The sequence below is a fragment of the Topomyia yanbarensis genome, chromosome 3 (assembly GCF_030247195.1).
Source record: "Topomyia yanbarensis strain Yona2022 chromosome 3, ASM3024719v1, whole genome shotgun sequence".
In the NCBI taxonomy this organism is placed as follows: Eukaryota; Metazoa; Arthropoda; class Insecta; order Diptera; family Culicidae; genus Topomyia; species Topomyia yanbarensis.
This window is the reverse complement of record NC_080672.1, coordinates 178,285,732-178,310,999: the sequence shown is the minus strand read 5'-3', so window position 1 is coordinate 178,310,999 and position 25,268 is coordinate 178,285,732. Positions and strand designations below refer to the sequence as shown.

Below are 25,268 nucleotides of genomic sequence, written 5' to 3'. Positions count from 1 at the left end.
TGACTGGGTAGAGGAATAACCGCTGTCAATTCTGTCGCACTCAGCCACAAAAAAACATGACGACAGTAGCGCACCTGGTTTAGATATCCAAACTACCTTCGAAACCGTTAGAGATTTTACACAAGTTGAATGCTGAAGATGGACGTCTGTTCTCTGTGGTATAATGCTCTGCATTATTATCACTCCAATCAAATCCTTCTTACTCCTTATCGTCAGTGCCGAGCGCTATTTTGCATTTGCCGGCTAAATCAACGACAATGCGATAATCGACGAAACTTTTGCTGTAATGGAACTTGAACACGAATAATAAATTAGGGTTACCAACCGTCCTAATTTTAAAGGACATGTCATTTTCGAGGTTTTTGGAAAGCGTCCTTATTTTACTTCAAATGTCCTTATTTTTAGTCTCCAACCTTGGCATATACAGAGCGGTTCAACATGATGGTTTTACCAAGGCATATCATTTTATTGTAGTTTAGTATTGTTTGCCACCACAGTATGCTCACGATTTTCAAATTATTCAACTATATTTCGAAAACCAGCGATCTGTGAGAAATGTGTTTCGTGCACTCCGTCCATAATATGGTCGATATAATCGGCCAACTGATTCCACTATTCACCATACAATAAAAGAGTGAAAGTTGCAGTTCTTGTTATTGGACGGTTAGCGAACAAATCGACCACATCCAGCACGCATTGAAGAAAACATTGACATTCCCATTGGAAACCAACTTTACTCGACTAATTAGCCAGATACCACTTGAAATACTCGAATCCATCACCAAAAATTGGACCAATCGAAAGGATTACCTCAAGCGCCAACATGGTCAACGTTTAAAAGAAATTGTTTTCAAACAATAAATGGCAAAAAATGTTCTTTCGATTGACAAATAAACATTTCGCGATTTACTCCATTTTTAAAATTTTTGCGAGATCAAAAAAACGTCATGATGAATCACCCTGTATTAAATTATTCAGATCAACTTTATTCCAAGAGAATCAATTTCAATTGTTAATTTCAAATACTTCCAGCGATTGCACTATGGTCCCAAAGCTGTATTTAGGAAGACAAAACTGTTTGCGCCAAAACCGTTGGTTTTAGATATATAGTATCTTCGGCAAACTTTGTTAGTACTTTCTTGCCGATTTTTTTATATTAGTTGATTTAGGGTGGTCCTTGTGGTTAGGGTGTTCAAAGTATCAACTTCTTAGATATATAAAATTCAGCTACATAATGTTCTATAAAGTTATAAATCAATCAAATTGAAGCAACTTTTCTTAAGACACTATGTGGCTATCTCTAATGGTTCATGTGCTATGATTTTTGCAATATTTAAGGTAGGGTGGCTCTTTAGAAATTGGTTTTCTATTAATATCTTTTTATGTGTTAATTTCTCGCTAATACTTTGTTCTAGAGGTTTATAGAACTTTTGTAAATACACATTTTTGCCGAAGCAATAAAGTTTCTATCTCTTTTGTTTGCATAGTTACACGCGATTTTCAAAGCAAAAATGGTTTTTTTTCAAAGCTATATATCTTCCAACATTGCAAATGGATTTTCAATTTTTTAGTTTCATTTGAATGATTGAAACTTTTGTAGTTTTTGGTGAAAAAACTGCGAGAGCGTTATTTCTGTAAAATAGATAATTAATTTTTGAAATTGGTGTATTGTTCAACAAAAACCGTTCATAACTTTTCAAATAGACGAGATAATAACTTTGTTACTTCAGCAAAAATCTTCGCCATGCAAAGTTCTAAAAGTGCTACAAACAAAGTATTTACGATAAATCAATGTATGAAGTGACAAATGAAAAATAGTGATTTTAAGAGGTCACGTTTTCATCGCTCAATCTCTTATGTCCTTGAAATTATATACATCGCTTCATAGGTCCGCACCAATTGCAGCCGCTCCATCTCGCCGGAATCGAGCTAGCCGATGGTCCAGCCTGCGTCACACTTGGCTGTCGCTGCACCAATGGTAGCTTCCCATCAGGCATTTGGATTAATTGCTCAAATCGCAGCTACTGCGGGTAGTGTAGCGATCGGCTCCGTCGGTAATACCGTTGGACATACCCTCATCGGAATGTTCAGCGGTTCCGATTCACAAGAGGCAGCCTCGCTAGGACAGGCTGCCCTGGTATCGGGCAAGGCAAACACTCCGGCAGGACCATGCTCGTGGGAGATCAAGTAGTTATTATCTTGTACCCAAGGCCTGGCCGAGTGTGATTCGTAACAATTACCAAATTTAGAAGTCCTTATACATAGTGTACACGTAATACTTTTTTTGAATAAAAATAATATAAATGTTGGAAAAATCCTGCAGCACTAGGATCAAAGATAGAGTTTTAACACAAACTCACTGTGCTTCGGTGTTTTTTTGCAAACAAACTATCAGGTCTGTTTTTATTTAGTAAATGTTTTAATAAATATTAGTTCATTAGGAGTATGACTTATTTATATTTTGATGGCGCGGTGAAGGGGTGGTTAAAGTGCGAGCCGTATCTTGAAAATCGATCGCTTGAAAGTAGTATAAATGATTATAAAATGCTACAACATAAACTCATAACCTTTCTAATGGTTATTTAGCCATAGGTAACGAGAACATAGATATTTTTTATCCTATACAACAAAAATTACTCAGCAATAATTTAATTTATTAATTGTTTCGCGTGATTTTGTCTCCAGTGATTGGCCAAAATTGGTCGCTCTTAGAATCTGGTGCTCTAAGCATAATTGTCCCATGTTAATATCGAATCCCATAACAAATGGGACAGTATAGCGATCATACAGTTGTAACAGCGAATTTAGCATTGACATCAATATAACCAGGTTGGTTGCAAGCAGAAAGAACAATACTAAAGGCCCTAGTATAAAGGTACGCAAAGAGTGTGCAGAAAATGAAGCCGAAAAAAGTCTACCTATCGAGCAAATTAAGAATCCAACTTTGCTGCAGAGGTATCAGAGATGTATTCCAATTGTGCTCGATAGGTAGGCTTTTTTTGACTTCACTCTTTGCGCAACTGTTCTCTATAGACTGTGAACAATACTAGCTGGGCTGCTAGCTGTTTGTGCTACTAATAACACTTGCAGTCTGTCAAATTAACATGATTCTATGATCTAGCTTCAATGACGATGGAATATAGCCGAATCCAAAGCCTAACCCATCAGCGCATCATGTAATGGATATTATCAACTCTGAAAGAAATACATTTTATTGTTGTCTGTTTTTGAGGTTAGAATTTAGAACTTTTATACTATTGTGAGAATGGTCCTCAGCAACTATCCTCCCAAATCAAAGACTCGTGCTAGCAATGGCTTCGTTCAGAGGCTGCTGCTGTACATTTGTTTTCTTTAGCTGGCCCATTACGATTCCCCGGACCGAACCACTTTTCCGCCGCCACAGGTGGGAAACGAACGATTCACATTTGATTTCCGTAGTCACAAATTACCGAACCACTGGCAGATAGCATAATCTTCGGACTTAGTTGTGAATTGGAACAGTCAAGCCTGACTTCCCGAGCTACATATCCAGTATTGTCGTCCCATACGACTAGTGAACCTAAATGTGTCCCACACACATAGCACACCATCCTGGCAATGTCAACTAGATGCGCCCATCTCGGCCTGCCACAGGTGTATGAAAATACATGTGATAGGACGGTAAGGTGGAGATAGGTGAACGGTAAGTTGTTATGATATGCTTATTCCGCTTCATGAATTCATATGCTTCGAAAATAAGTTAGATTTTTTGAGAACCCGTTTTCGGAGATTTCGGAGAGTGCGATATTTGTGGCAAAGAATTCATAACTAGTGCTGAACTCACTCGCCACATGCGCATGCATACTGGCGAGCGTCCGTATAAGTGTGATATCTGTGGCAAAGGTTACGTGGAAAGCAGCAGTTTGAAACGTCACCAGCGTGTTCACATCGATATGAATCTTGCGGATCAAATATTTAGTTGCGACATCTGTGGTAGAAAGTTTCTTGAATCTAAAGAACTTACGCAGCACAAACTTATCCACAGCAAAGATCGAGAATTCAGATGTGAAGTCTGTGGTGGCGGGTTTAAAAAATATTCTCACATGACTCGGCACATGCAAATCCATACAAACGAACGCGCGTACAAACGTGACCTCTGCGGGCAGGAGTTTCTTCGAAGAGCACATTTGACCCAGCATAATCGCAGGCATGTTGGCGAACGACCCCATGGCTGTGAATAGTGTGGAAAAAGATTCGTTGAACATAGTCATTTGATGGGACACAAGAAGCTGCACGAAAGGTCAAGGAATGGTAGCAGGCGAAAACGAAAAATTAAGGATTCTACCGTGACCGAAAGCATCCACGCGGTCACTGGAGGCGGTAATGGGAAAATAGAAGAGGAAAAGCAAGTTCTAACATAAATTATCTGATTGAAATCAATGTAAATAGAAGTCTTGTTTATTATCAAAATGTATTTAGTAACTTTCTATATTTAATTGCGGCGCCATTAAATGGCCCTGTTATCAACAATCGACACTATAAAAATTATCCACTCCCTTACCAACGGCCTGCTGAACACTCTCGTAACCATTGTCTTGTAGGAGCTGTTCTAGTTCAAGCCCCACACACATAGCACACCATCCTGGCGACCAGATGCGCCCATCTCGGCCTGCCACTGGTCTATGAAAATACATGTGATAGAACCGCAATGGCCTTTTAGGGTGAACTGCAATAGGTGGCTATCGAGTCGGAACACTTTAACAGTGTGGCCCTGGCTGCAAGTCATGACTGTACCGCCCGCCACATCCAAACATGTCACCGGTAACCCTGCTGGTGAAACTCCAGAATACATCGAAGCTCCTCCTCGGATGCGTTATGTTGAGCTGGCAACGTCGTGGACGGATTGCTGAAATAAACTAATGCTTCCTGCCGAACCGGTGCGTACGTGGGCTAAAAAAAATAAGAATTAAGGCACTTGATGACATACTTATTGCAGACTGAAAATTAAATGACTTATAATATACAGTATTTTAAAATAACAAGTAAAATCTGTCTGTTCTGCACCCTAGGTGAGCTTAAAAAATTGCTTCAAACATAGAACTTACTTCACCCATATGCAGACGTAAATCCCCAATCGATCTGACAACCTTGCGTGTACGTTTCCAGTCTCAGAGAATCGATTCGTCCACTCAACCGTGCGAATATCACTTTGTCACCGGCGAGCTTTATGTTAGTTACTTCATTGTTGTGGGTGTTTTCGGCTTCGTATATACCCTGCAATGAAACGTCCGTCAATACTTGTAATAAAAAACAAGTGACTCCATACAATTTACCTTAAAGTTACCAGTCGTTCCCTCCCAGAACTCCAACCGCCAATCTGCACACCCAATCTCTATGAAATTGTCAAAAAAGTCCAGACACCAGATCGGCGATGTCTGGTAACATTTCTTCCGCGCTGAACCTCCTCCTCCAGGTGGCTGAGAACATTCGCCAGCGCTCATCTGCTGCCGGGGTGGGATGAAGCCGTATGATTGTAATTAATCTTCACCGCTGCTACATTATAACCTTTGGTTGAATTATTCCACAAAAACCGGATTCGCAGATCCGCACAAATATCTTTTGGGCATACACAATTATCATTTGTAAAATGTTTCTCATACTGAACGGTAAAATGAAAATATTTTCCTGCATCTCATTCTGATGATTGTGCCTGGTGAAGTTATAAGTTTCTTCAGTTTGAATGCAAAACTGGTCGGCGAACTCTCGGGAAACGGGAGACAGCTGATGTTTTTGGATTCCTTGGCAGGATGAAATACATAACAGATAGGTAGAGAAAACCAAAGAGAATAGAGAAAGAGACGAAGAGCGAAAATCAATCAAAACGGCAACACTCCCTTTATGATGATTTTAACACTAGAATTTTGGCAACCGCTTCCACAGGCAGCACTTTAAATGACTCCTATTATATTTTGAAAACAAACCGTACATCGATCGTTGGATTTGTTTATCAAAAGATGTGCATTTCGAAACAAAGAGATGAAATAATTCTAAATCTTGTTTTTACTCATACATTGTTCCGGCAGCACTGTACCAGATGGGGTATGTTCGGACTAGCGATAGCGAGCTTGTCAAACGACTGACGTCTCTTCGCGATACGAACCGACTGTCAAGAGGTGACTGGAGATCGAGAAAGATCGGCGAACACGTGCGGACTCTAGCATCTGAATATTTGCCTATTTAATTTTTCCGGAATAGAATATTATTTTACAGCCTTCATTGCTGTGTATTGCGTTGAATTAGGTAGTGTTTAGTACGCTGCAGATACAGGTAAAATAAGCTACCGAATTGAATTAGGTAGCAGAAAATATATACCATTTTCATTGCCCCCCAGGTTATAAGCCATTATATAGGGAGATTATTAACTGAAACTGAATTAACTGAAGTGTGAATTGCTCAGAAGACTAACGTAAGTCGACAATAATATGTATTTTAATTCTTATAATCACAGTAATAAAACTATTATAGCTTTGAGCTTCTCAAACATAAACGGTTGCTGCAAAGGGCTTCTTTCATTTCAACACTCTCAAAGGTTATGGTCGGTACCGCAACTATTCGGAATGGCGACAAGTAGAAATATGACCGAAGGATCAATTGATGAAGCGGACGGGCATGATTGCGGTGAGTGTACCGAGCCAAACTCAGCCGACACGGGTATGGTACAGTGCGACGAATGCCTTGTCTGGTACCACCTTATGTGCGCCGGAGTGTGTCCGGGGGTATCGAACCGCCCATGGTACTGCTCAAATTGCCCTACCATCCCAGCGAATAAAAAGGGTGAAAAAAAGTCCGCCAAACCGAAACCTAAGATCGATCCGGATGTAAAGAGCAATACAAGTCGCAAATTGACCCGACCCGGTCATCCACTTGTCGTTGTCAAGAAAATCCCACCAAATCCGCAAACCCCTTTGAAAAATCCGTCTGTTCTGAAATCCGCTAGCCAGCTTACGAGTTCGGTGCGATCTACACCATCATCAGCTCGTGCTCGAAATCAATTAGCGTTGAAGCGATTGGAAGAGGAGAACAAGTTGGCGGAGGAAAAGTTCAAGGAAGAGGAACGACGCCTGGCGGAAGATAAGGCAATTCAGGACAGAGAACGGGAGCTAAGAAAACAAAAGATAGAGCTGAAAGAGCAGTACGTGAAAAAATGCTCCTGCTGGAAGAAACAGCGATTGTGGACGAACGCAATAGCGAACGCAGTTCGTTGCACGGCTCAGAGCTGGTGCAAGAGTGGCTGAAAGACCAACGTGAACGGCAAAAAGGAGGGCTTCTGTTGGTCGACGAGGAATCGGTTACAGATCATGAGGTGCTATCGAATCGACGTTCGCAACGCCATTCAGCCGTAAACCAATACTGTGACGGTGAAAACGATACTGATGCAGGGGAAAACGGGCAATTGAACGAAATTTCCCCACAAAGCCGAGTACTGCCACGCCTAAACCCACGGCCACCTTTATTAACAGAAGAAACCGAGATTGTTCTGACTGCGAGTCAGATCGCCGCAAGAAAGGTTTGGCCGAAGAAATTACCCACCTTTTCCGGTGACCCGGAGGAGTGGCCCATCTTTTATAGTAGCTTTGAGCTGGCGAACAAAACATGCGGCCTTACAAACGTGGATAACATTATTCGCCTGCGAGACTGCCTTCAAGGAGAAGCCAGAAAAAGAGTCGCTACAAAATTAATGTTCCCCGAATGCGTACCGTCAATTATAGAAAACCTGAGGCGTTTCTACGGTCGACCACAAATGATTGTGAAGGGCCTCTTGGAAAAGGTTAGCAGGTTGGACGCACCGGATCCAGAAGACCTGGATGCCCTGAGAGATTTTGGTATAGCCGTGCTTCAGTTGTGCGACCATTTAGTAGCGGCTAAGCTCCACAGTCATTTGGCAAATCCTTCATTGATGGAAGATCTTGTTGAGAAACTGCCTGCCATGTATAAGATGCAGTGGGCCAACGCTTAAGGAATTCGCCGGTTTCATGGACATTTTGGTCGCGGACGCAAGCGAGGTGATCAACGCGAGAAAGAAGAAACCCAACCAAGAGAGGGGAAAGCAAGCTCAGAAAGGGCACGTTCATGCTCATAGTAGCAGTGGCGGGGGCGAGAATCCACCACGTCAGCCCTGCCCGGCCTGCGGGAAAGTCGATCATCGTGTATGGAATTGTGAAAAGTTTCATCAAATGAACATGTTATCACGCCTAGAGGTTACAGAGAAGGCAAAACTTTGCGAGATATGCCTGTTCAATCACGGTAAATGGAAGTGTAGATCAAGAATACGATGTAATGTGGATGGCTGTCGTGAGTTGCATAATCCACTTTTACATCAAGCGAAGGAAGGCTCGCAAGTCTTGCAGCGCACCGTGACAGCGCAGTGTAATACACACGGACATGTAAGCAGATCAGTGTTGTTTTAGATAATTCCTATAACGCTGTATAGTGGTCAACACACACTCGACACCTACGCCTTCCTTGACGAAGGATCATCATTGACGCTTGTCGAGATGAGCGTGGCGAAAAAATTGGGTATAAAAGGCGAACCCGAACCGTTCAAACTGATCTGGACATCCAATGTAGCGCGTACAGAGAGGTCATCCAAACGAGTGGATATCACAATCTCGGCTCGAGGTAGTCACCAGCAACACTGTTTAAAAGGGGCTCACACAGTAAAAGACTTACACCTACCAAAACAAAGTCTAGCAATCTTGGATCTTGTTGAACGTTTTACTCATCTTCAAGGTCTACCAATTCTTTCGTACTTTGATGCAGAACCGAAAGTACTGATTGGGTTACAGAACCTAGAACTGTTTGCGCCACTCGAAACTCGCGTTGGTCAACCTGGCGACCCCGTGGCCGTTCGAAGTACACTCGGTTGGGCTGTGTACGGTCCAAGTCAGAGCGTGCTGATGGAAAGCGGGTTTCACGGGCTCCACGATTGCCAGCGAGTAATTGACGACGAGCTCAATGAGCTGATGCGACAGCAATACTTGTTAGAAGAGACCGTGGTGTGCACCCTCCCGCTTCCAGAATCAACGGACGACATCCGAGCCCGAGAGATACTGGAGCAAACGACACGACGTATAGGTAACAGGTTCGAGACTGGACTTATTTGGAAGAGCGACGACTTCGAATTTCCGGACAGTTGGGGCATGGCAGTGCGTAGATTAAAAGGCCTTGAAGTTAAGCTGACAAAAGATCCAGAACTACGCGAAAACGTATTCCAGCAAATTCGAGAATACTTGACGAAAGGGTACGCACATAAAGCAACTGAAAGGGAGTTGGATGCGGCTAACCCTAAACGCGTGTGGTATTTGCCGATTAACGTGGTCACACATCCCAAGAAACCAGAAAAGAAGCGGCTTGTATGGGACGCAGCAGCCCGAGTTGAAGGCGTGTCGCTGAATTCGCAGTTGATGAAAGGACCAGATTTGTTACGATCGCTGCCATCTGTCATTTGCACGTTTCGAGAACGACCAATCGCATTTGGAGGCGATATTAGAAAGATGTTCCACCAGGTGCAAATCATTCCGGAGGATAAACACTCTCAACGTTTCCTTTTTCGATTTGATGCACAACAGGATCCGGATACTTACATCATGGATGTGGTGACGTTTGGTGCGACCTGCTCGCCATGTTCTGTCCAACACGTGATGCACAAAAATGCACTCGAGTCAGCCGATGAATTTCCAAGCGCTGCAGCAGCAATAATGGGAAGCACTTATATGGACGACTATTTTGATTCAGCTGATTCACCCGAAGAGGTGATAGGGCGAGCTAAAGAAGTTCGCACCATCCACGCGCGCGCTGGATTCGAAATGCGCAACTGGATGAGCAACAGCGAACAAGTTCTGCATGCATTGGGAGAATGTAACGAACAAAAGCGATTGAAGATTGGTCTGGATAAACAGAATGGCTGGGAACGAGTTCTCGGGTTGGTTTGGAACCCGTACGGCGACTTCTTTACGTTCTCTACCGAATTTCAAGGTGATCTCGCTGAGTATGTGACTGGAAACGGTTGGCCGACGAAACGCATAACTGCCCGCTGCGTTATGAGTTTATTTGACCCGATGGGGCTATTGGCACCATATCTTATTCATGGTAAAATGTTGATCCAAGACCTTTGGAGATGCGGCATTCATTGGGACCAACGAATTCCAGAGGACGAACATAAGAAGTGGAAGAAATGGGTATCCCTCTTACCCGGAATTTCTCACTTAAAAATTCCACGATACTATTTTAACAGTGTTAACCCAAATCATTCCCATTCTATCCAGCTGCACGTGTTCACAGATGCAAGTGAACTAGGTCTAGGCTGCGCAGCATATTTTCGGGTCGTCAATGATGCGGGAGTCTATTGTACGTTGGTCATGGCAAAAAGCAAAGTTGCGTCAATCAAGTATCAATCTATTCCCAGGAGAGAATTACAGGCGGCAACACTCGGAGCGAGATTGGCGGTACGTGTCCACGATTGTCACTCTCTTAATATCTGCAGTACAACCTTCTGGACAGATTCGAGCACCGTACTTTCTTGGATCCGCTCAGACAGCCGAAGATACAAGCAGTACGTTGCCCATCGTGTAGGCGAGATTCTCACACACTCCCAGCTGCAGGACTGGCGGTGGTTACCGTCAAAGGAGAATGTTGCGGACTGCCTGACAAAGTGGGGAAATGATACCGAGCCGGATATAAACAGCAGGTGGTTTCATGCGCCGTCTTTGCTGTGGAAATCGGAGGAAAACTGGCCACAGCAACGAAAAGTCGCGGCGAACACAGAATTAGAACTTCGACCGCGGTATTTACTCCATCATATGCAGATCTCCGAAACTCAACAAGGCGTGGAGCGAGTATCTAAGTGGAACGTGTTAGTTCGATCGATTGCTTTTGCATACCGCTTCATCCGAAACTGTAAACTGAAAGCAAATGGCCAACCGATACAGACGATTAAGGCAGTCGACCATCAACTTAAGTGCTTGCTACGACAGGTCCCAGCTATTGATTTTCCTTTGGATCGAAGTGAATACGAAAAGGCCGAGCAGCATCTGTGGCGAGTCGCCCAGTCCGAATGCTTCTCCGACGAAGTAGCGATATTATTAAAAAATCGAGACATTTCCGCTGAATTACTAGTGAGTATTGACAAATCTACCCCAACCTACAATAGATGACCGTTCGCTGACGAGTTTGGAGTTCTCCGCGTTCTTGGCAGAACTGCAAACGCTGGATACGCATCTTTCGATGCACGGTTTCCTGTTCTTCTTCCTAAAAAGCACAGGATTACCTTTCTGATCTTGGATCACTACCATCGCATGTTTGGTCATGCAAATAAAGAAACGGTCGTTAATGAAGTCCGTCAGCGATATGACATACTCAAACTCCGCACGATGTTAAGTACCGTTATAAAAGAGTGTCAACGGTGTACGTTACAAAAGAGCAAACCACTAGCCCCCCGAATGGCTCCACTACCAGAACAGCGGCTTACTCCCCATGTCAGACCATTCAGTTACGTCGGAATTGATTATTTGGGACCACTTGAGGTGACGGTTGGAAGACGTAAGGAGAAACGGTATGTAGCAGTTTTCACTTGTCTGGTCGTCAGAGCTGTCCACCTTGAAGTAGCACACAGCTTATCCACCGATTCTTGTATGATGGCCATTCGGCGATTCGTCCGTGCCTTTGGGTCCCCTGTGGAAATTTTTACGGACAACGGAACTAACTTTGTCGGTGCTAATCGACAGTTGCTGCAACAGATTAAGCGGATCAATAGTGAATGTGCAGATACTTTCACTGATGCCAAAACGCAGTGGTCGTTCAATCCACCCGCGGCCCCCCACATGGGTGGAGTGTGGGAACGCATGGTGCGTAGTGTAAAAGAAACCATGCGTGCTCTCGACGACGGTCGTAAGCTAAACGATGAGATACTGTTGACCGTCCTAGCGGAAACAAAATGGTTTATAAACTCGCGTCCACTCACGTATATGCCACTGGAGACTAGCGGCGATGAGGCAATCACTCCAAATCACTTTATTTTTTGTGGATCATCATCGGGTGCGCATGAGCCATTGAGAACTCCGGTCGACCTCGCGGAGACACTTCGAAGCAGTTATAAGCGAAGCCAGTATCTATCGGATGCCCTTTGGAAACGATGGTTAAAGGAGTATTTTCCAACTCTCAACCGAAGATCGAAATGGTTTGACGACGTCCCAGCTATTCGTGTTGGCGATTTGGTTTATTTAGCCGAAGGCAAACGCAGAACCTGGATCAGAGGAAAAATTGAGAAGGTATATCCAGGACCAGACGGGAGAGTTCGACAAGCAACTGTACGAACATCCAGCGGCCAAGAATTGCTACGGCCGGTGGTAAAGTTGGCGTTGATTGAGATAAGGAATGGTGTATCCAGTAAGCTTCAGGAACCATATCCGGATTCACGGGGCGGGGGATGTTCCGGCAGCACTGTACCAGATGGGGTATGTTCGGACTAGCGATAGCGAGCTTGTCAAACGACTGACGTCTCTTCGCGATACGAACCGACTGTCAAGAGGTGACTGGAGATCGAGAAAGATTGGCGAACACGTGCGGACTCTAGCATCTGAATATTTGCCTATTTAATTTTTCCGGAATAGAATATTATTTTACAGCCTTCATTGCTGTGTATTGCGTTGAATTAGGTAGTGTTTAGTACGCTGCAGATACAGGTAAAATAAGCTACCGAATTGAATTAGGCAGCAGAAAATATATACCATTTTCATTGCCCCCCAAGTTATAAGCCATTATATAGGGAGATTATTAACTGAAACTGAATTAACTGAAGTGTGAATTGCTCAGAAGACTAACGTAAGTCGACAATAATATGTATTTTAATTCTTATAATCACAGTAATAAAACTATTATAGCTTTGAGCTTCTCAAACATAAACGGTTGCTGCAAAGGGCTTCTTTCATTTTAACATACATATACTCTAGAATGCACCTTACAATCACGATTGAACTAAATTCTGACGAAAACTCAAATTTCTTTTTTGATAGATGTACAATACTTATCTCCTCTAACTCAGGCATGAATAATGTTTATTTACATTGCACGATTGGTCTGCTCAATAAGGTATTTTTGGCTTCACACTATTCGTCTCTGTCCCTATTCTCTTTGGAGAAAACAGGAAAAAAACAAAAAAGATGTCATCGATGTTTGAAGAGCACTTTTCACTTTAGAGCAGCGTTGTCAGATGGTTTTGTATAATAAGTTTGTTCTAGTACACAGAAGTTGCTCCGGAGCAAACAGAAGTAAAAAATACTTACTTTTTACTCCAGCTTGCAAACGGAAGAAGAAAAAAGAGAAGAGAACATAGGAACGATTTTCTCTCTGTTTGCTCCGAAGTACTTCCACTTTCTACTGGTACTGGAACAAATCTAATATCGGTATAGTTCTAAATAAAAAATAGGTATTTATCGGTGTGAAGATGTATGCTAACTAAAAGTTACCTGCAAATTATTGGTTTTAAATAATAGATCATTCTAATGTTATCTAATCAAACCTACCGAGTTCAATCGATTTCAGAATCGGTTGTTGAGCTTCATTTGAAATTTTGATAGTAACCTGGCAGATTGCTAAATCAATTTCCGGATGATTTGATGTGGAAATGTGAAGACATCTTCTAAAAAGGCCCATACGTAATATTAATTGATCGTATTATATGAAAATCGTTATTTTTTGGTAAGAAAAAAGAAATCGGTATTTTAATAACTTTATTGGAATTGAAATTAAAAATCGGTTTAGATATCGATGAATCGGTATATTCTGCAACACTGTTTTGGGGTTCATCTACGTCAAAACAATGTTTTTGACAAATTGGAATGAACTCTTGGAGTTCATACCCAGTAAACAAAACGGCGAATAGCCAGATTAAAATCGATGCCGGCGAGCGGTAGGCTACTGGAACTTTGTTATAAGCTACCCGCCGTAACTTTATTTCATATTCCCCACTCGAAGTTCATCCAAATGGTGTAAAAGTATGGAGAATCGAGGTAAAATAGGACAGGGGAATACAGAGTGAAATGGGCAGTTCGAAGAATTTTTGATTTTTTCAATAGTTAGAGACACCAAATTAACGTGACAGTATTCAGAATTGATCCAGCGATGAAAACGGAAGCTGTTCTGCACATAAAATTTTTTGACGAGAAAGGTCTATTTTTATGCACGGTATGTTATCCTCAAATATTGTGAATGTGAATCTCACACAATATTTTTGACAACCAAATTCCTTCCTTCGATGCTGCACAAAGAAAAACCAGCTCTGCCTCCGTTGATGATAAGCAGACGAGTTGTTGTCGTTTCGTTCCCCATGACACCAGATTTCCAAATACCATGAATGCGCTTCCAGATATCGAGCGCCTAACTTGCTCGTCATTGGCGAAATCCGCGTCAGCGTATCCCCAAAGTGTCTCTTTGCCCTTCATCCTTCGATAGACCAAGCATAGACTACGAGTGCCTTGTAAATATCTCAGAATCCGCTTAAGTCCATTCCAGTGGGAATCATCCGGGTTACTCTGAAATCGACTAAACAGACTGACCACAAACGTAATGTCGGGCCTACTCATTAATGTTAAATATTGTAAACAATCCAGCAAGACCTTGAAAGGTGCGCTGGTCTGTTGTCCTATAGTTTTCCTCCATTTCATACTAGGATCCACTGGAGTGGAGACCGATTTACAATCAGTCATCCCGAATTTATTTAGGATCTTCGAAATATATCTCTCTTGAGACAAGATCATCCAGCCCGATTCAAAATTACGTCGGATATCTAGGCCAAGAAAGTTATGAACTTCCCCTAAATCATTCATTTTGAATCGTTTGGAAAGATTGTATTTTAACCATTTTATCATCTTTACATCTTTACCAAAAATAAGTACGTCATCAACATATATTATGATAAACAAACCATGATTTTCACAAATGTAAAGACAAGCATCGGACTCAAGCCTTGTAAAACCCAACTGAGTAATAATTTCATTGAACCTCAAATTCCACGTTCTACTGGATTGTTTAAGCCCATAGATACTCTTGTTTAATTTACACATCTTTATATTTCCATCCATATCAGGAGGTAATCTCATAAAAACATCTTCTGTTAATGACCCATTAAGAAAAGCCGTCTTAACATCCATTTGATGAATTAATAAATTATTTCTAACAGCCATTGAAAGCATTGTTCGTATTGTACACATTTTGGCCACTGGAGCAAAGGTTTCGCCATAGTCCAATCCTGGGCGTTGCGAACAGCCCTTTGCAACAAGCCTAGCTTTAAACCGATTAGACTCTTCGTCCTTTATTGTGAATATCCACATGGAATTGATAGGTCGCCTTCCTTTTGGAATGACACTCACCAAGGTCCATGTCTGATTTTCCAATAAAGAAGCCATTTCTTCATCGATAGCAGCTTTTCATTTTGGCCAATCATCACGTTTCATTAAAGTTTCAATATTTTGTGGAATTTCTCCTTCAATATTTGCAACAAAGAAACTGCTTTCAAAATTAATAGCATAGTCCCGATGCCAAACAGGTGCTCGTCGAGATCTTTGATTTCGACGTAACACCACAGACTAACAGACATAACACTATGAGGGAATTCCCACAAAAACATCGATCCGGTAATTTTCCCAGAACACTAGCTCCACCTTTTATTCACAGTCCCAAACACTCATTTGCTGATGGGTTACCCCTCAAGTTTGGGAACAATTTTTCATTAGTGGTCTATCTCCCATCTGCTTGTTCATAGGTCAGTGGCGCCATAATTTCAAATGTGGGCACAGTCCCAACTACAAATATATTTAAAATGACCGTTAAAGCGGACGAAGCATTGTTTTCGAGTGTTATGTCTTTTAATCTGTGGTAACACTTCACATTCCATTTCATCCACCGAATCATTTTCGAAACTATCTTCAAATTTATCTTCAGATTCGTCCTCCGCTTCTAAGAAAACCTCATCTTCTTCATCATTATTTACCTCTTCATTTTGATTCTCAGACACCTCTAGCGATTTCGTTAAATCTTGCTCACTTCTCTCTATACTTTTATTCGCATTTACGTTTTCGTTCGAACTCATTTTTCTTATCGAAATAAAACTTTCCTTCATCAAAAATAACGTCTCTTGAAACGATAATTTTATTCCTATTATCATCCCACAAACGAAAACCATTTGGACTGTAGCCGACCATAGCCAAAATCTTGCTCTTTTCATCCAGCTTGCTACGATGCACCTTGTTTATATGCGCATAGGCAATACAACCGAACACTCTCAATTTACTAACATCTGGCTTGCATTTAAACCACATTTCATAAGGCGTTTTGCATTTTGCTAATGCGTTTGTGGGGCTTCGGTTTGTCAAATAAGCAGAGACATAAACCGCCTCTCCCCACAAGGCATACCACTTTCATGTAGTATAGTTATAGCTTTTTCCATCAGAGTGCGATTCATACGCTCGCTCACTCCGTTTTGTTGAGGAGTATATGGTGCGGTAGGTATCATTTGGATCCCTTTGCCACTGTATAAGGCCATGAATTCTTTACCAAAATACACGCCACCATTATCCGACCTTAACATGAAAATTCTCGAATTAAATTGAGCAGTAACCATTGCTTCATACTCTACAAACTTCTGAAACACGTCACTCTTATTTCTGATTAAGTAAATTATCACGAAATGAGTGAAATCATCAATAAAAGAGACATAATAGCTAAACCCATCATATGTCTTTTCTGTCATTTGCCTACAAACGTCGCTATGGATCAACTCTAATGGCCTCTTTGAACGACCCTTCCCGTCTTTATTAAACGCTTCTCGTGATTGCTTACCTATTATGCAACTTTCGTATACAATAGGATCAAGCACCTCACTTTTAAGTTTAATATCGAGCCCTTTTACCATATTATTCTGCACTAGCTTTTTCAAATTTGTTTCCCCCAAGTGAGCAAACCGTTGATGCCAAACATGCATATTCCTTGCAACTTTACCTAAATTCGCACAATCATTCGTTTGCCTCAAAAATTCATCCATTTTTACATCGAGCACGTAAAGTCCATTTAATTTTCTGCCTTTTGCAATCACCTGATCGTTTTCATCCAAAATTTGAACTTTCCCGTTATAGAATATAACTTTCTTACCTGCCTCCTCAATTTTAGAAACAGAAATAAGGTTACAGTGCAACTCAGGAATAAAATATGCTTTGTAAAGGTTCAATCGGAATCTTCTATTACCAATGTCGCTACGTACAACTGCATTACCCATTTGTTTACATCTCACTGTATCACCATTAGCCATTGAAATCGACTGCTCATTTCCTGTCATTTTCCACAAATGGTTAAAATATCTCATTTCGCGAAGCATATGCGCACTCGCGCCGGAATCAATATCAAAAGGCAATGTTACAGGTAACTCATTAAATGACGTATCCTGAACTCTTTTGTCCCTCAGCTTATCCTCCTCAATTTGCATCACGCGAACCATATTTATACGTTCTAGGGGAATCCTCACTTTAAAACCGTTCAGGCGATCTACCTCTGTTATCCTATCATTTGCTCCAGCACCACCTTGAGCCATCAATGCCACATTCGAAGCAAGTAATCTGCGTTTTCTGATCAGGAACATTGCGCTTCGTATTCTGGTTCTGCCAGACCTTCTGTCCAATAAAAGCTGTCTGGGACGACAACCCGGTTTCTTTTGGTACAGCCTCATCAGCATCCAAAAAAGATGGGTGGTAATGTCAGAGACATAACCGAAGTGAAGTAGAATACACATAGGCTGTTAATTCGAATGCTGCAATTTTTGCTACCTTCGGCATTAAAATCAGCTATTTCGATATTTGTTATGATGTATTGTGCCCCGTTGTTGTGGTGCATTTTACTCCTGCACAGGTGTGTTTTGGCCTGCCCATTTTTCAAAGAGCAATTTATAATGATTTTGAAAAATTGAATATTTTTCATGTTCCTGAATATTTTGCAAAGCGATTGTGATTTCAGAGTAACATGTTGGCTAAATGATATCATTAATTAAATTCTCCCAATTGATGGTCTTTAGCTAAGTTATGGCGTCCAAAGTTTCGAGTGGGTAATTACCAACTCGATTATTTTCAAGTGAATAGTACCATGGAGCTTTTATTCTCAGGTGATACGATCCTCGAAATCGCCGATTAGCCATGTTGGTTCTAGAAAAGACAGCTAACAACATTGTTTACTACATCCCCATGCATGTTTGCTTGAATCTCCGTATGTAAACAAAGTTGTTCGCCGTCATTTTCTACTCCGCAGCTTGCTGCACGCTTACCTCACTCCTCACCTGGTTACTGCCAAAGACGAATCAACTTATAACTCTAAGCACCTTGAATAGTACTACCTTTACTACCCGTATTACCCACCAGATCTGATTATTGAATATTTCATCACACATATGTATAGTGGGATCAAAATGCATTCACTTGATGAATATTTTTAGAAATAGGCCACTTTAAAGTATGGCATGTACAAATAAAGTAAATTAAGGGCCAAATCGGATAACAAATAGTTTTTGGACTTACTGTAAATTGTACTTACTTTACAGTTAAGAGCCAGCAGAAGGGCATTTGCGCATGGAATGTCAGCATTAGAGAGTTAAGACGAATACCCTGTACATAATATGCTCAAACCTTCACCAAACAGGTTTCTTAGTGTGGAGTTTTCGCAATAACCCTGCAATTGCCACGTATAATAACCCACAACAAATGTAGTACCAGACAGCGATGCCACATGTTTTTTAATGAAATGTCTGCAGAAGAATAATTAAAGTGCCTGTAAATGTCTCTAGATGGTTGTGTAAATCATAGTTACACTAGAATACACTCGTAGTCGAATACAGTAGAATAACTACAATTTTGCTAAATACTATTACTCTTTTAAAAGTCTGTAGATCTCTTGCTACGTCTGTAGGAGGCTACCAAAGTCTGTAGAATTCCGACATGTCTGTAAATCCCGTCATACATGCAGCAGTTATACAATTAAACTGTGTTTATAACAGCATATACATAGATGATACGTAAAAAGTTATCCCAGTTTGCCCCGAGTATCAAATCAATGGCAGAAACATATTGTATCAGTATCCAATAAGCCAACATCATCTCCTTCACACAACACAACAACCAATGCTATTAAAATCGTCATCATCAATCATACTATCGCTTACCAAAAGAAAATTAACCAAATGATGAATTTATCTGAGCCCGCCAAGCATAATTTAAAGAGCAAGAGAGCGGGGTATTTCGCACTTAACCACTCCTTCGAAAGCGCACACTTGCAATCCGCATATTGAACTCCGAAAAAAGAGCCATCTGCTTTTTTCTGCGATGTGCGCTGATCATTGTATGGCTGTTAATTCGAATGCTGCAATTTTTGCTACCTTCGGCATTAAAATCAGCTATTTCGATATTTGTTATGATGTATTGTGCCCCGTTGTTGTGGTGCATTTTACTCCTGCACAGGTGTGTTTTGGCCTGCCCATTTTTCAAAGAGCAATTTATAATGATTTTGAAAAATTGAATATTTTTCATGTTCCTGAATATTTTGCAAAGCGATTGTGATTTCAGAGTAACATGTTGGCTAAATGATATCATTAATTAAATTGTCCCAATTGATGGTCTTTAGCTAAGTTATGGCGTCCAAAGTTTCGAGTGGGTAATTACCAACTCGATTATTTTCAAGTGAATAGTACCATGGAGCTTTTATTCTCAGGTGATACGATCCTCGAAATCGCCGATTAGCCATGTTGGTTCTAGAAAAGACAGCTAACAACATTGTTTACTACATCCCCATGCATGTTTGCTTGAATCTCCGTATGTAAACAAAGTTGTTCGCCGTCATTTTCTACTCCGCAGCTTGCTGCACGCTTACCTCACTCCTCACCTGGTTACTGCCAAAGACGAATCAACTTATAACTCTAAGCACCTTGAATAGTACTACCTTTACTACCCGTATTACCCACCAGATCTGATTATTGAATATTTCATCACACATATGTATAGTGGGATCAAAATGCATTCACTTGCTGAATATTTTTAGAAATAGGCCACTTTAAAGTATGGCATGTACAAATAAAGTAATTTAAGGGCCAAATCGGATAACAAATAGTTTTTGGACTTACTGTAAATTGTACTTACTTTACAGTTAAGAGCCAGCAGAAGGGCATTTGCGCATGGAATGTCAGCATTAGAGAGTTAAGACGAATACCCTGTACATAATATGTTTAAACCTTCACCAAACAGGTTTCTTAGTGTGGAGTTTTCGCAATAACCCTTCAATTGCCACGTATGATAATAACCCACAACAAATGTAGTACCAGACAGCGATGCCACATGTTTTTTAATGAAATGTCTGCAGAAGAATAATTAAAGTGCCTGTAAATGTCTCTAGATGGTTGTGTAAATCATAGTTACACTAGAATACACTCGTAGTCGAATACAGTAGAATAACTACAATTTTGCTAAATACTATTACTCTTTTAAAAGTCTGTAGATCTCTTGCTACGTCTGTAGGAGGCTACCAAAGTCTGTAGAATTCCGACATGTCTGTAAATCCCGTCATACATGCAGCAGTTATACAATTAAACTGTGTTTATAACAGCATATACATAGATGATACGTAAAAAGTTATCCCAGTTTGCCCCGAGTATCAAATCAATGGCAGAAACATATTGTATCAGTATCCAATAAGCCAACATCATCTCCTTCACACAACACAACAACCAATGCTATTAAAATCGTCATCGTCAATCATACTATCGCTTACCAAAAGAAAATTAACCAAATGATGAATTTATCTGAGCCCGCCAAGCATAATTTAAAGAGCAAGAGAGCGGGGTATTTCGCACTTAACCACCCCTTCGAAAGCGCACACTTGCAATCCGCATATTGAACTCCGAAAAAAGAGCCATCTGCTTTTTTCTGCGATGTGCGCTGATCATTGTATGTACGCCACGCCTGTGCATTATTGGGTGGAATGATGCCTGGCGGCAGTCATTGAATATATTCCAAGCGAAGAGTTTGAGCTGACACAAAACGTAGCAGCTACTACGAGATCAGAAAGCAAACTGACGAATTTTCTCTTATGTGCCGTTTTTATACCTGGCGAAGTTCATTTGATAAAAAAGAGGCAGTCCTAGCAACGCTCGCTGCTTGCTTGAATTGTACGGACCAATCAGCGCAGATAATTACCACATTTACAAATTACATTATTTTCGTTATCTATAATAGACGTACATTTTACGGGATTAAATACAATATACGTGCACATAATCAACGCCCGACATCTTCAACTGGGCGTTGCTGTCAAGCTGGCGTAAACGGTTATTGTCAAAAAGGGCAATTAAACGTATTACGAACTGAACAATTTAGACCGCCATTATGGCACGTAAAAAGCTGGATAACATATCCTTCGGGGTCGTTCCCATTGACCAAAGTACGGCACTCTCTTGATTGAATTTGAACTTCCTGGCTAGAGTAAGTGTTCGAAGTGCTTACCAAACTCCATCACCCGGTTATCGAGGTTCCAGTGCAATCCACTAGTACTACATACGGCCCGTTGCCCAATAGGAACAGGCGAACACCAGATACGTTCGTGTACCAACCGAGGGGGAATTTAATTGAGTGGGTTCCCGCTGGTAGTAGCCAACTGAGAGAGTTACTGGATCGCAGGAATTCATATGCATTTGGTAGAATGTCACGGGCCAGGAACAAAGTATTAATGTTGGCCATGGTTTAGGCGAACGAGCCAGAACTTTCGCACAACATCAGAATCCGACCTATTTTGCTACCGTAGCTGGCGCTCTGTAGCGCTTTGAGAGATTTTGTGAAATCTATAGAATTCCGGTCGGGTGTTTTGATTATCTGTTAAAATATACTGTTTTGAATGAATTTTTTTTTAAATTTGTAATGTTCTTACCTTACAATTCAACCGCATTGCGTACGATATGGATTCGTCGGTGCAGGAATCGAAATCCCCGTCACCAGATCGGATGGCTTTAATTGTTCTTCTGTGCCAATATTTTCCTTAACAAAGCCCACCCATCGATTCGTACCTCGGTCGACGGTAATGCGGATTCTTGCTGGAATTTGACAAGCTTAAATAATTGCAGCAGAAACGATGTTTAAATTAATCAACAAACCATTTTTCCAAACAGAGCGAAAGTGTTCCTTGTGCAGTAGAATAGGCCGACTGAGCGAAATTACAGCTAGTCCATCATGGCATCATCACAGCTGCTCGCATCGCTTAGGTCATCCAGAGACCATATGCAGGTTGGCCAGATAGAATTCCTTAATATCTGTAGGGTCACTAAAAGTTTATCGGTAATTATCGGTAGGCCAGGTTATTGTCCCAAAAACGTAGTGTTGACATAGAATTGTAAAATACTGAAAACACAGATCTCAGACCAAATTCAACTCAAAAATGAATGTTGAGTAGGATGTGTCCAAAATCAATAAAAATCGGTAGTTTTCGGTAAGGTTAAGAAATATTATGGTAGTTTTACCTTGGTCGTCTGTGAATCGGTAGGGAAGACCAAAATCGATAGGACTACCGATAAATCGGTAGGTCTGGCCACCCTGACTATGTGCGGTTGCGACTCTCCCCAGTCAGCAAATTTTCTGGCAGAGACCGCTCTGCTAGATTTCTCTCAGTCTTGGTTTGGCAACCCTGTCAGATTTCTGCGCGTATTCTGTCGGGTTAGTTGAGCTAGGACGAACTCGGTTTCGCTCGCGTTTTCTGGAAAATTTTGACAGGAACCGAGCAAAACCATGGCATAACTCAGACATCAACTGTGCAAAGATCCTGGTTATTCCTATCTGGTAGAATTTAGCACGAATCGAGCAAAACATCTGATAAAGATGTGGCAGGAAGCGTGCAGGGATCTGGCTGGATTTGGGATAAAAGTGAGCAGCATCGGTTGGTTCAACCGCTTCTGTCAGAAACGGTTGTTGCATTTGAGCGAATTCGTTGCCAGAATTCACGCACAAATCGCGCAAAATGCTCGCAGAAACTCTGCCAGCATCAATTTCGCTTAGCTCAACTTTTGCTAGCTTTCTGCTTGCCACGCTGACCGGGTTACTACCTACATCCGCCATATTTGTTTACATTAGATTAGACGACAGCCGATTTGAAACAGCGATCAGAACACCACAACTCTTTGTTTGGCTGAAAGTAATTTTATGTCAATCATTACGATATACCGTGTATATACCACCGAATAATTGTAGCGAGTTTATATGGTCGTTCAGCTATGTTTGAGGGTAATTATTCCGAATCGAGGCTTTTTCGAAAAGAGGGTTAATTTCTTTTGGAAATGGTTCTAAGTGGCCTATTTTATAACAAGCAATGAAAAGAATTCGGGGGAAGCTTTAAAGTAGTTTAAACTGGAAAAATAAGTTGTTCCCACTTACCTTTCTAACAATGGCATTTCTCATGAGAAAGTGACGTTAAGGGTGAAGGTAGTGTGATGCGGCTTTGCCGCATAGTCGAGTCCAAGGATTCGAAGCGGCGCAAAGCCGCTGAGAAACCGACGGACGAGGTGGTTTTGATCTTGCTATCGAAGGGTGCAATCAAACCTGTAATCCACTCGTTTGCCCGGTATACTCAAACATAGGGGCTATCCCTAGTTTAAGTCTAGGACGGACAGCATGACAAAAAGCGATGTGGCGTAGCCACATTAGGCATTAACAATGTTTTATTTAGTAACAATAGGATAGTACACTCAAGTTTTTTACGCGGTTTTTCAAATTTACGCGGTTTTCATTTACGCGGATTTTGAAATTTACGCGGATTTTGAAATTTACGCGGATTTTGAAATTTACGCGGTTTTCATTTACGCAGATTTTGAAATTTACGCGGTATCCATCAACGAGGTTCCCTTTAACGCGGATTCTTAAATTTAAGTGGTCTTCATTTACGCGGATTTTGAAATTTACGCGGTTTTCATTTACGCGGATTTTGAAATTTACGCGGTTTTTGAAATTTACGCGGTGTTCATTTACGCGAATTTTGAAATTTACGCGGTTTTCATATACGCGGCCTGTATCCTCCGCGTAAAAAAACCTGAGTGTATTTATTTACAAAAATAAAATGTCAGTGCCGAATGTGGCTACGCCACATCGCTTCATTCAAGTGCTGTCCGACTTAAACTAGAAATAGCCCCTATGTTTGCGTATACCGGGCAAACGAGTGGATTATAGGTTTGATTGCACCCTTCGATAGCAAGATCAAAACCACCTCGTCCGTCGGTTTCTCAGCGGCTTTGCGCCGCTTCGAATCCTTGGACTCGACTATGCGGCAAAGCCGCATAACACTACCTTCACCCTTAACGTCACTTTCTCATGAGCAATGTCATTGTTAGTAAGGTAAGTGGGAACAACTTATTTTTCCAGTTTAAACTACTTTAAAGCTTTCCCCCGAATTTTTTTCATTGCTTGTTATAAAATAGGCCATTTAGAACCATTTCCAAAAGAAATTAACCCTCTTTGCGAAAAAGCCGCGATTCGGAAAAATTACCTGTTTGAGCTAGCACAATAATATCCTGATTCGCATCAAGTGTAGTCACAAACAGTTTGTTGATCTTCGTGCGGATTCCTCTTACATTCTGGTTGAGTATTTCTAGGTGTTGAGATAAGTCACTATCGGATGGTCGGGCAGCCGAAACAGTCCTGATGTCATCAGGGTTCGAGCCGCTGATCGCTGAACGAGTGGCGGTAGCGGAACTGCAGCTGTATCGTCCATCGGCTAATTAGAAGTGGAGATTTCTTTGAGGGGGAGCAGTATCGAGTGTAGCTTCGGGGGAACATATACCGTCCTTCGCATTACCTGGAGAAACAGTCGTGGTGTCATCAGGGTCTGGGTTGCTGATGGCTAGACGAGAGACGGTAGCGGAGCAGAAGCAGTGTTGTCTATCGATTGACGGGAAGCGGAAGTAGCAAATACAAGTACTAGCTATACCAAAAACGTACTGGCAACCTTACAGCGGCATTTAGGAAGCAGTTTGTGCGGCGTGTACGTTTCGGTGAATGTCTTCAATAATTGTGATCCGATTCATTTTCATTTCATGCATAGTAGGATTCTTCAAAATACGCGAGCAAATTGTCCATTCCTCGACGCAGTAATAATCGCAAGAGAAAGTAAATAAACAGAGGTTCTCAAAGTTACTTACGACCTAATTCAAAATTTTGCTCAGATAGTTTCGGAAT

The 25,268-nt window shown here is 41.4% G+C and overlaps 2 protein-coding genes, 1 long non-coding RNA gene and 1 pseudogene across 3 annotated transcripts; 2 read left to right on the top strand and 2 right to left on the bottom strand.

Annotated features, from left to right (window-relative positions):
* Nucleotides 1-4,150: 4,150 nt before the first annotated feature.
* Nucleotides 4,151-7,178, bottom strand: LOC131689783 (uncharacterized). Its single transcript, XR_009305472.1, has 3 exons — nucleotides 5,313-7,178; nucleotides 5,085-5,253; nucleotides 4,151-4,929 (listed from the first exon to the last, which is right to left on the bottom strand). It is a non-coding gene; the product is annotated as an uncharacterized LOC131689783 (long non-coding RNA).
* An 834-nt stretch (nucleotides 7,179-8,012) lies between these two features.
* Nucleotides 8,013-11,192, top strand: LOC131687421 (uncharacterized). Its single transcript, XM_058971500.1, has 3 exons — nucleotides 8,013-8,283; nucleotides 8,770-10,217; nucleotides 10,305-11,192. Exons 1-3 carry the CDS (start codon nucleotides 8,013-8,015, stop codon nucleotides 11,190-11,192), a joined length of 2,607 nt encoding a protein of 868 aa, XP_058827483.1.
* A 216-nt stretch (nucleotides 11,193-11,408) lies between these two features.
* LOC131687420 (uncharacterized) lies at nucleotides 11,409-12,506 on the top strand. The gene has a single exon (XM_058971499.1). It carries the CDS (start codon nucleotides 11,409-11,411, stop codon nucleotides 12,504-12,506), a length of 1,098 nt encoding a protein of 365 aa, XP_058827482.1.
* An 8,592-nt stretch (nucleotides 12,507-21,098) lies between these two features.
* On the bottom strand, nucleotides 21,099-25,051 carry LOC131687419 (thiamin pyrophosphokinase 1-like; annotated as a pseudogene).
* Between the last annotated feature and the right edge of the window lie 217 nt (nucleotides 25,052-25,268).

Excerpts from the sequence above, each read along its gene's own strand:
- LOC131687421 (XM_058971500.1), top strand. The coding sequence starts at position 8,013 with ATGGACATTTTGGTCGCGGACGCAAGCGAGGTGATCAACGCGAGAAAG. Across the intron at positions 8,284-8,769 it reads GATATGCCTGTTCAATCACG|GTCTACCAATTCTTTCGTAC; the intron begins GTAAATGGAAGT and ends CTCATCTTCAAG. Across the intron at positions 10,218-10,304 it reads ATAAGAAGTGGAAGAAATGG|CTGCACGTGTTCACAGATGC; the intron begins GTATCCCTCTTA and ends CATTCTATCCAG.
- LOC131687420 (XM_058971499.1), top strand. The coding sequence starts at position 11,409 with ATGTTAAGTACCGTTATAAAAGAGTGTCAACGGTGTACGTTACAAAAG.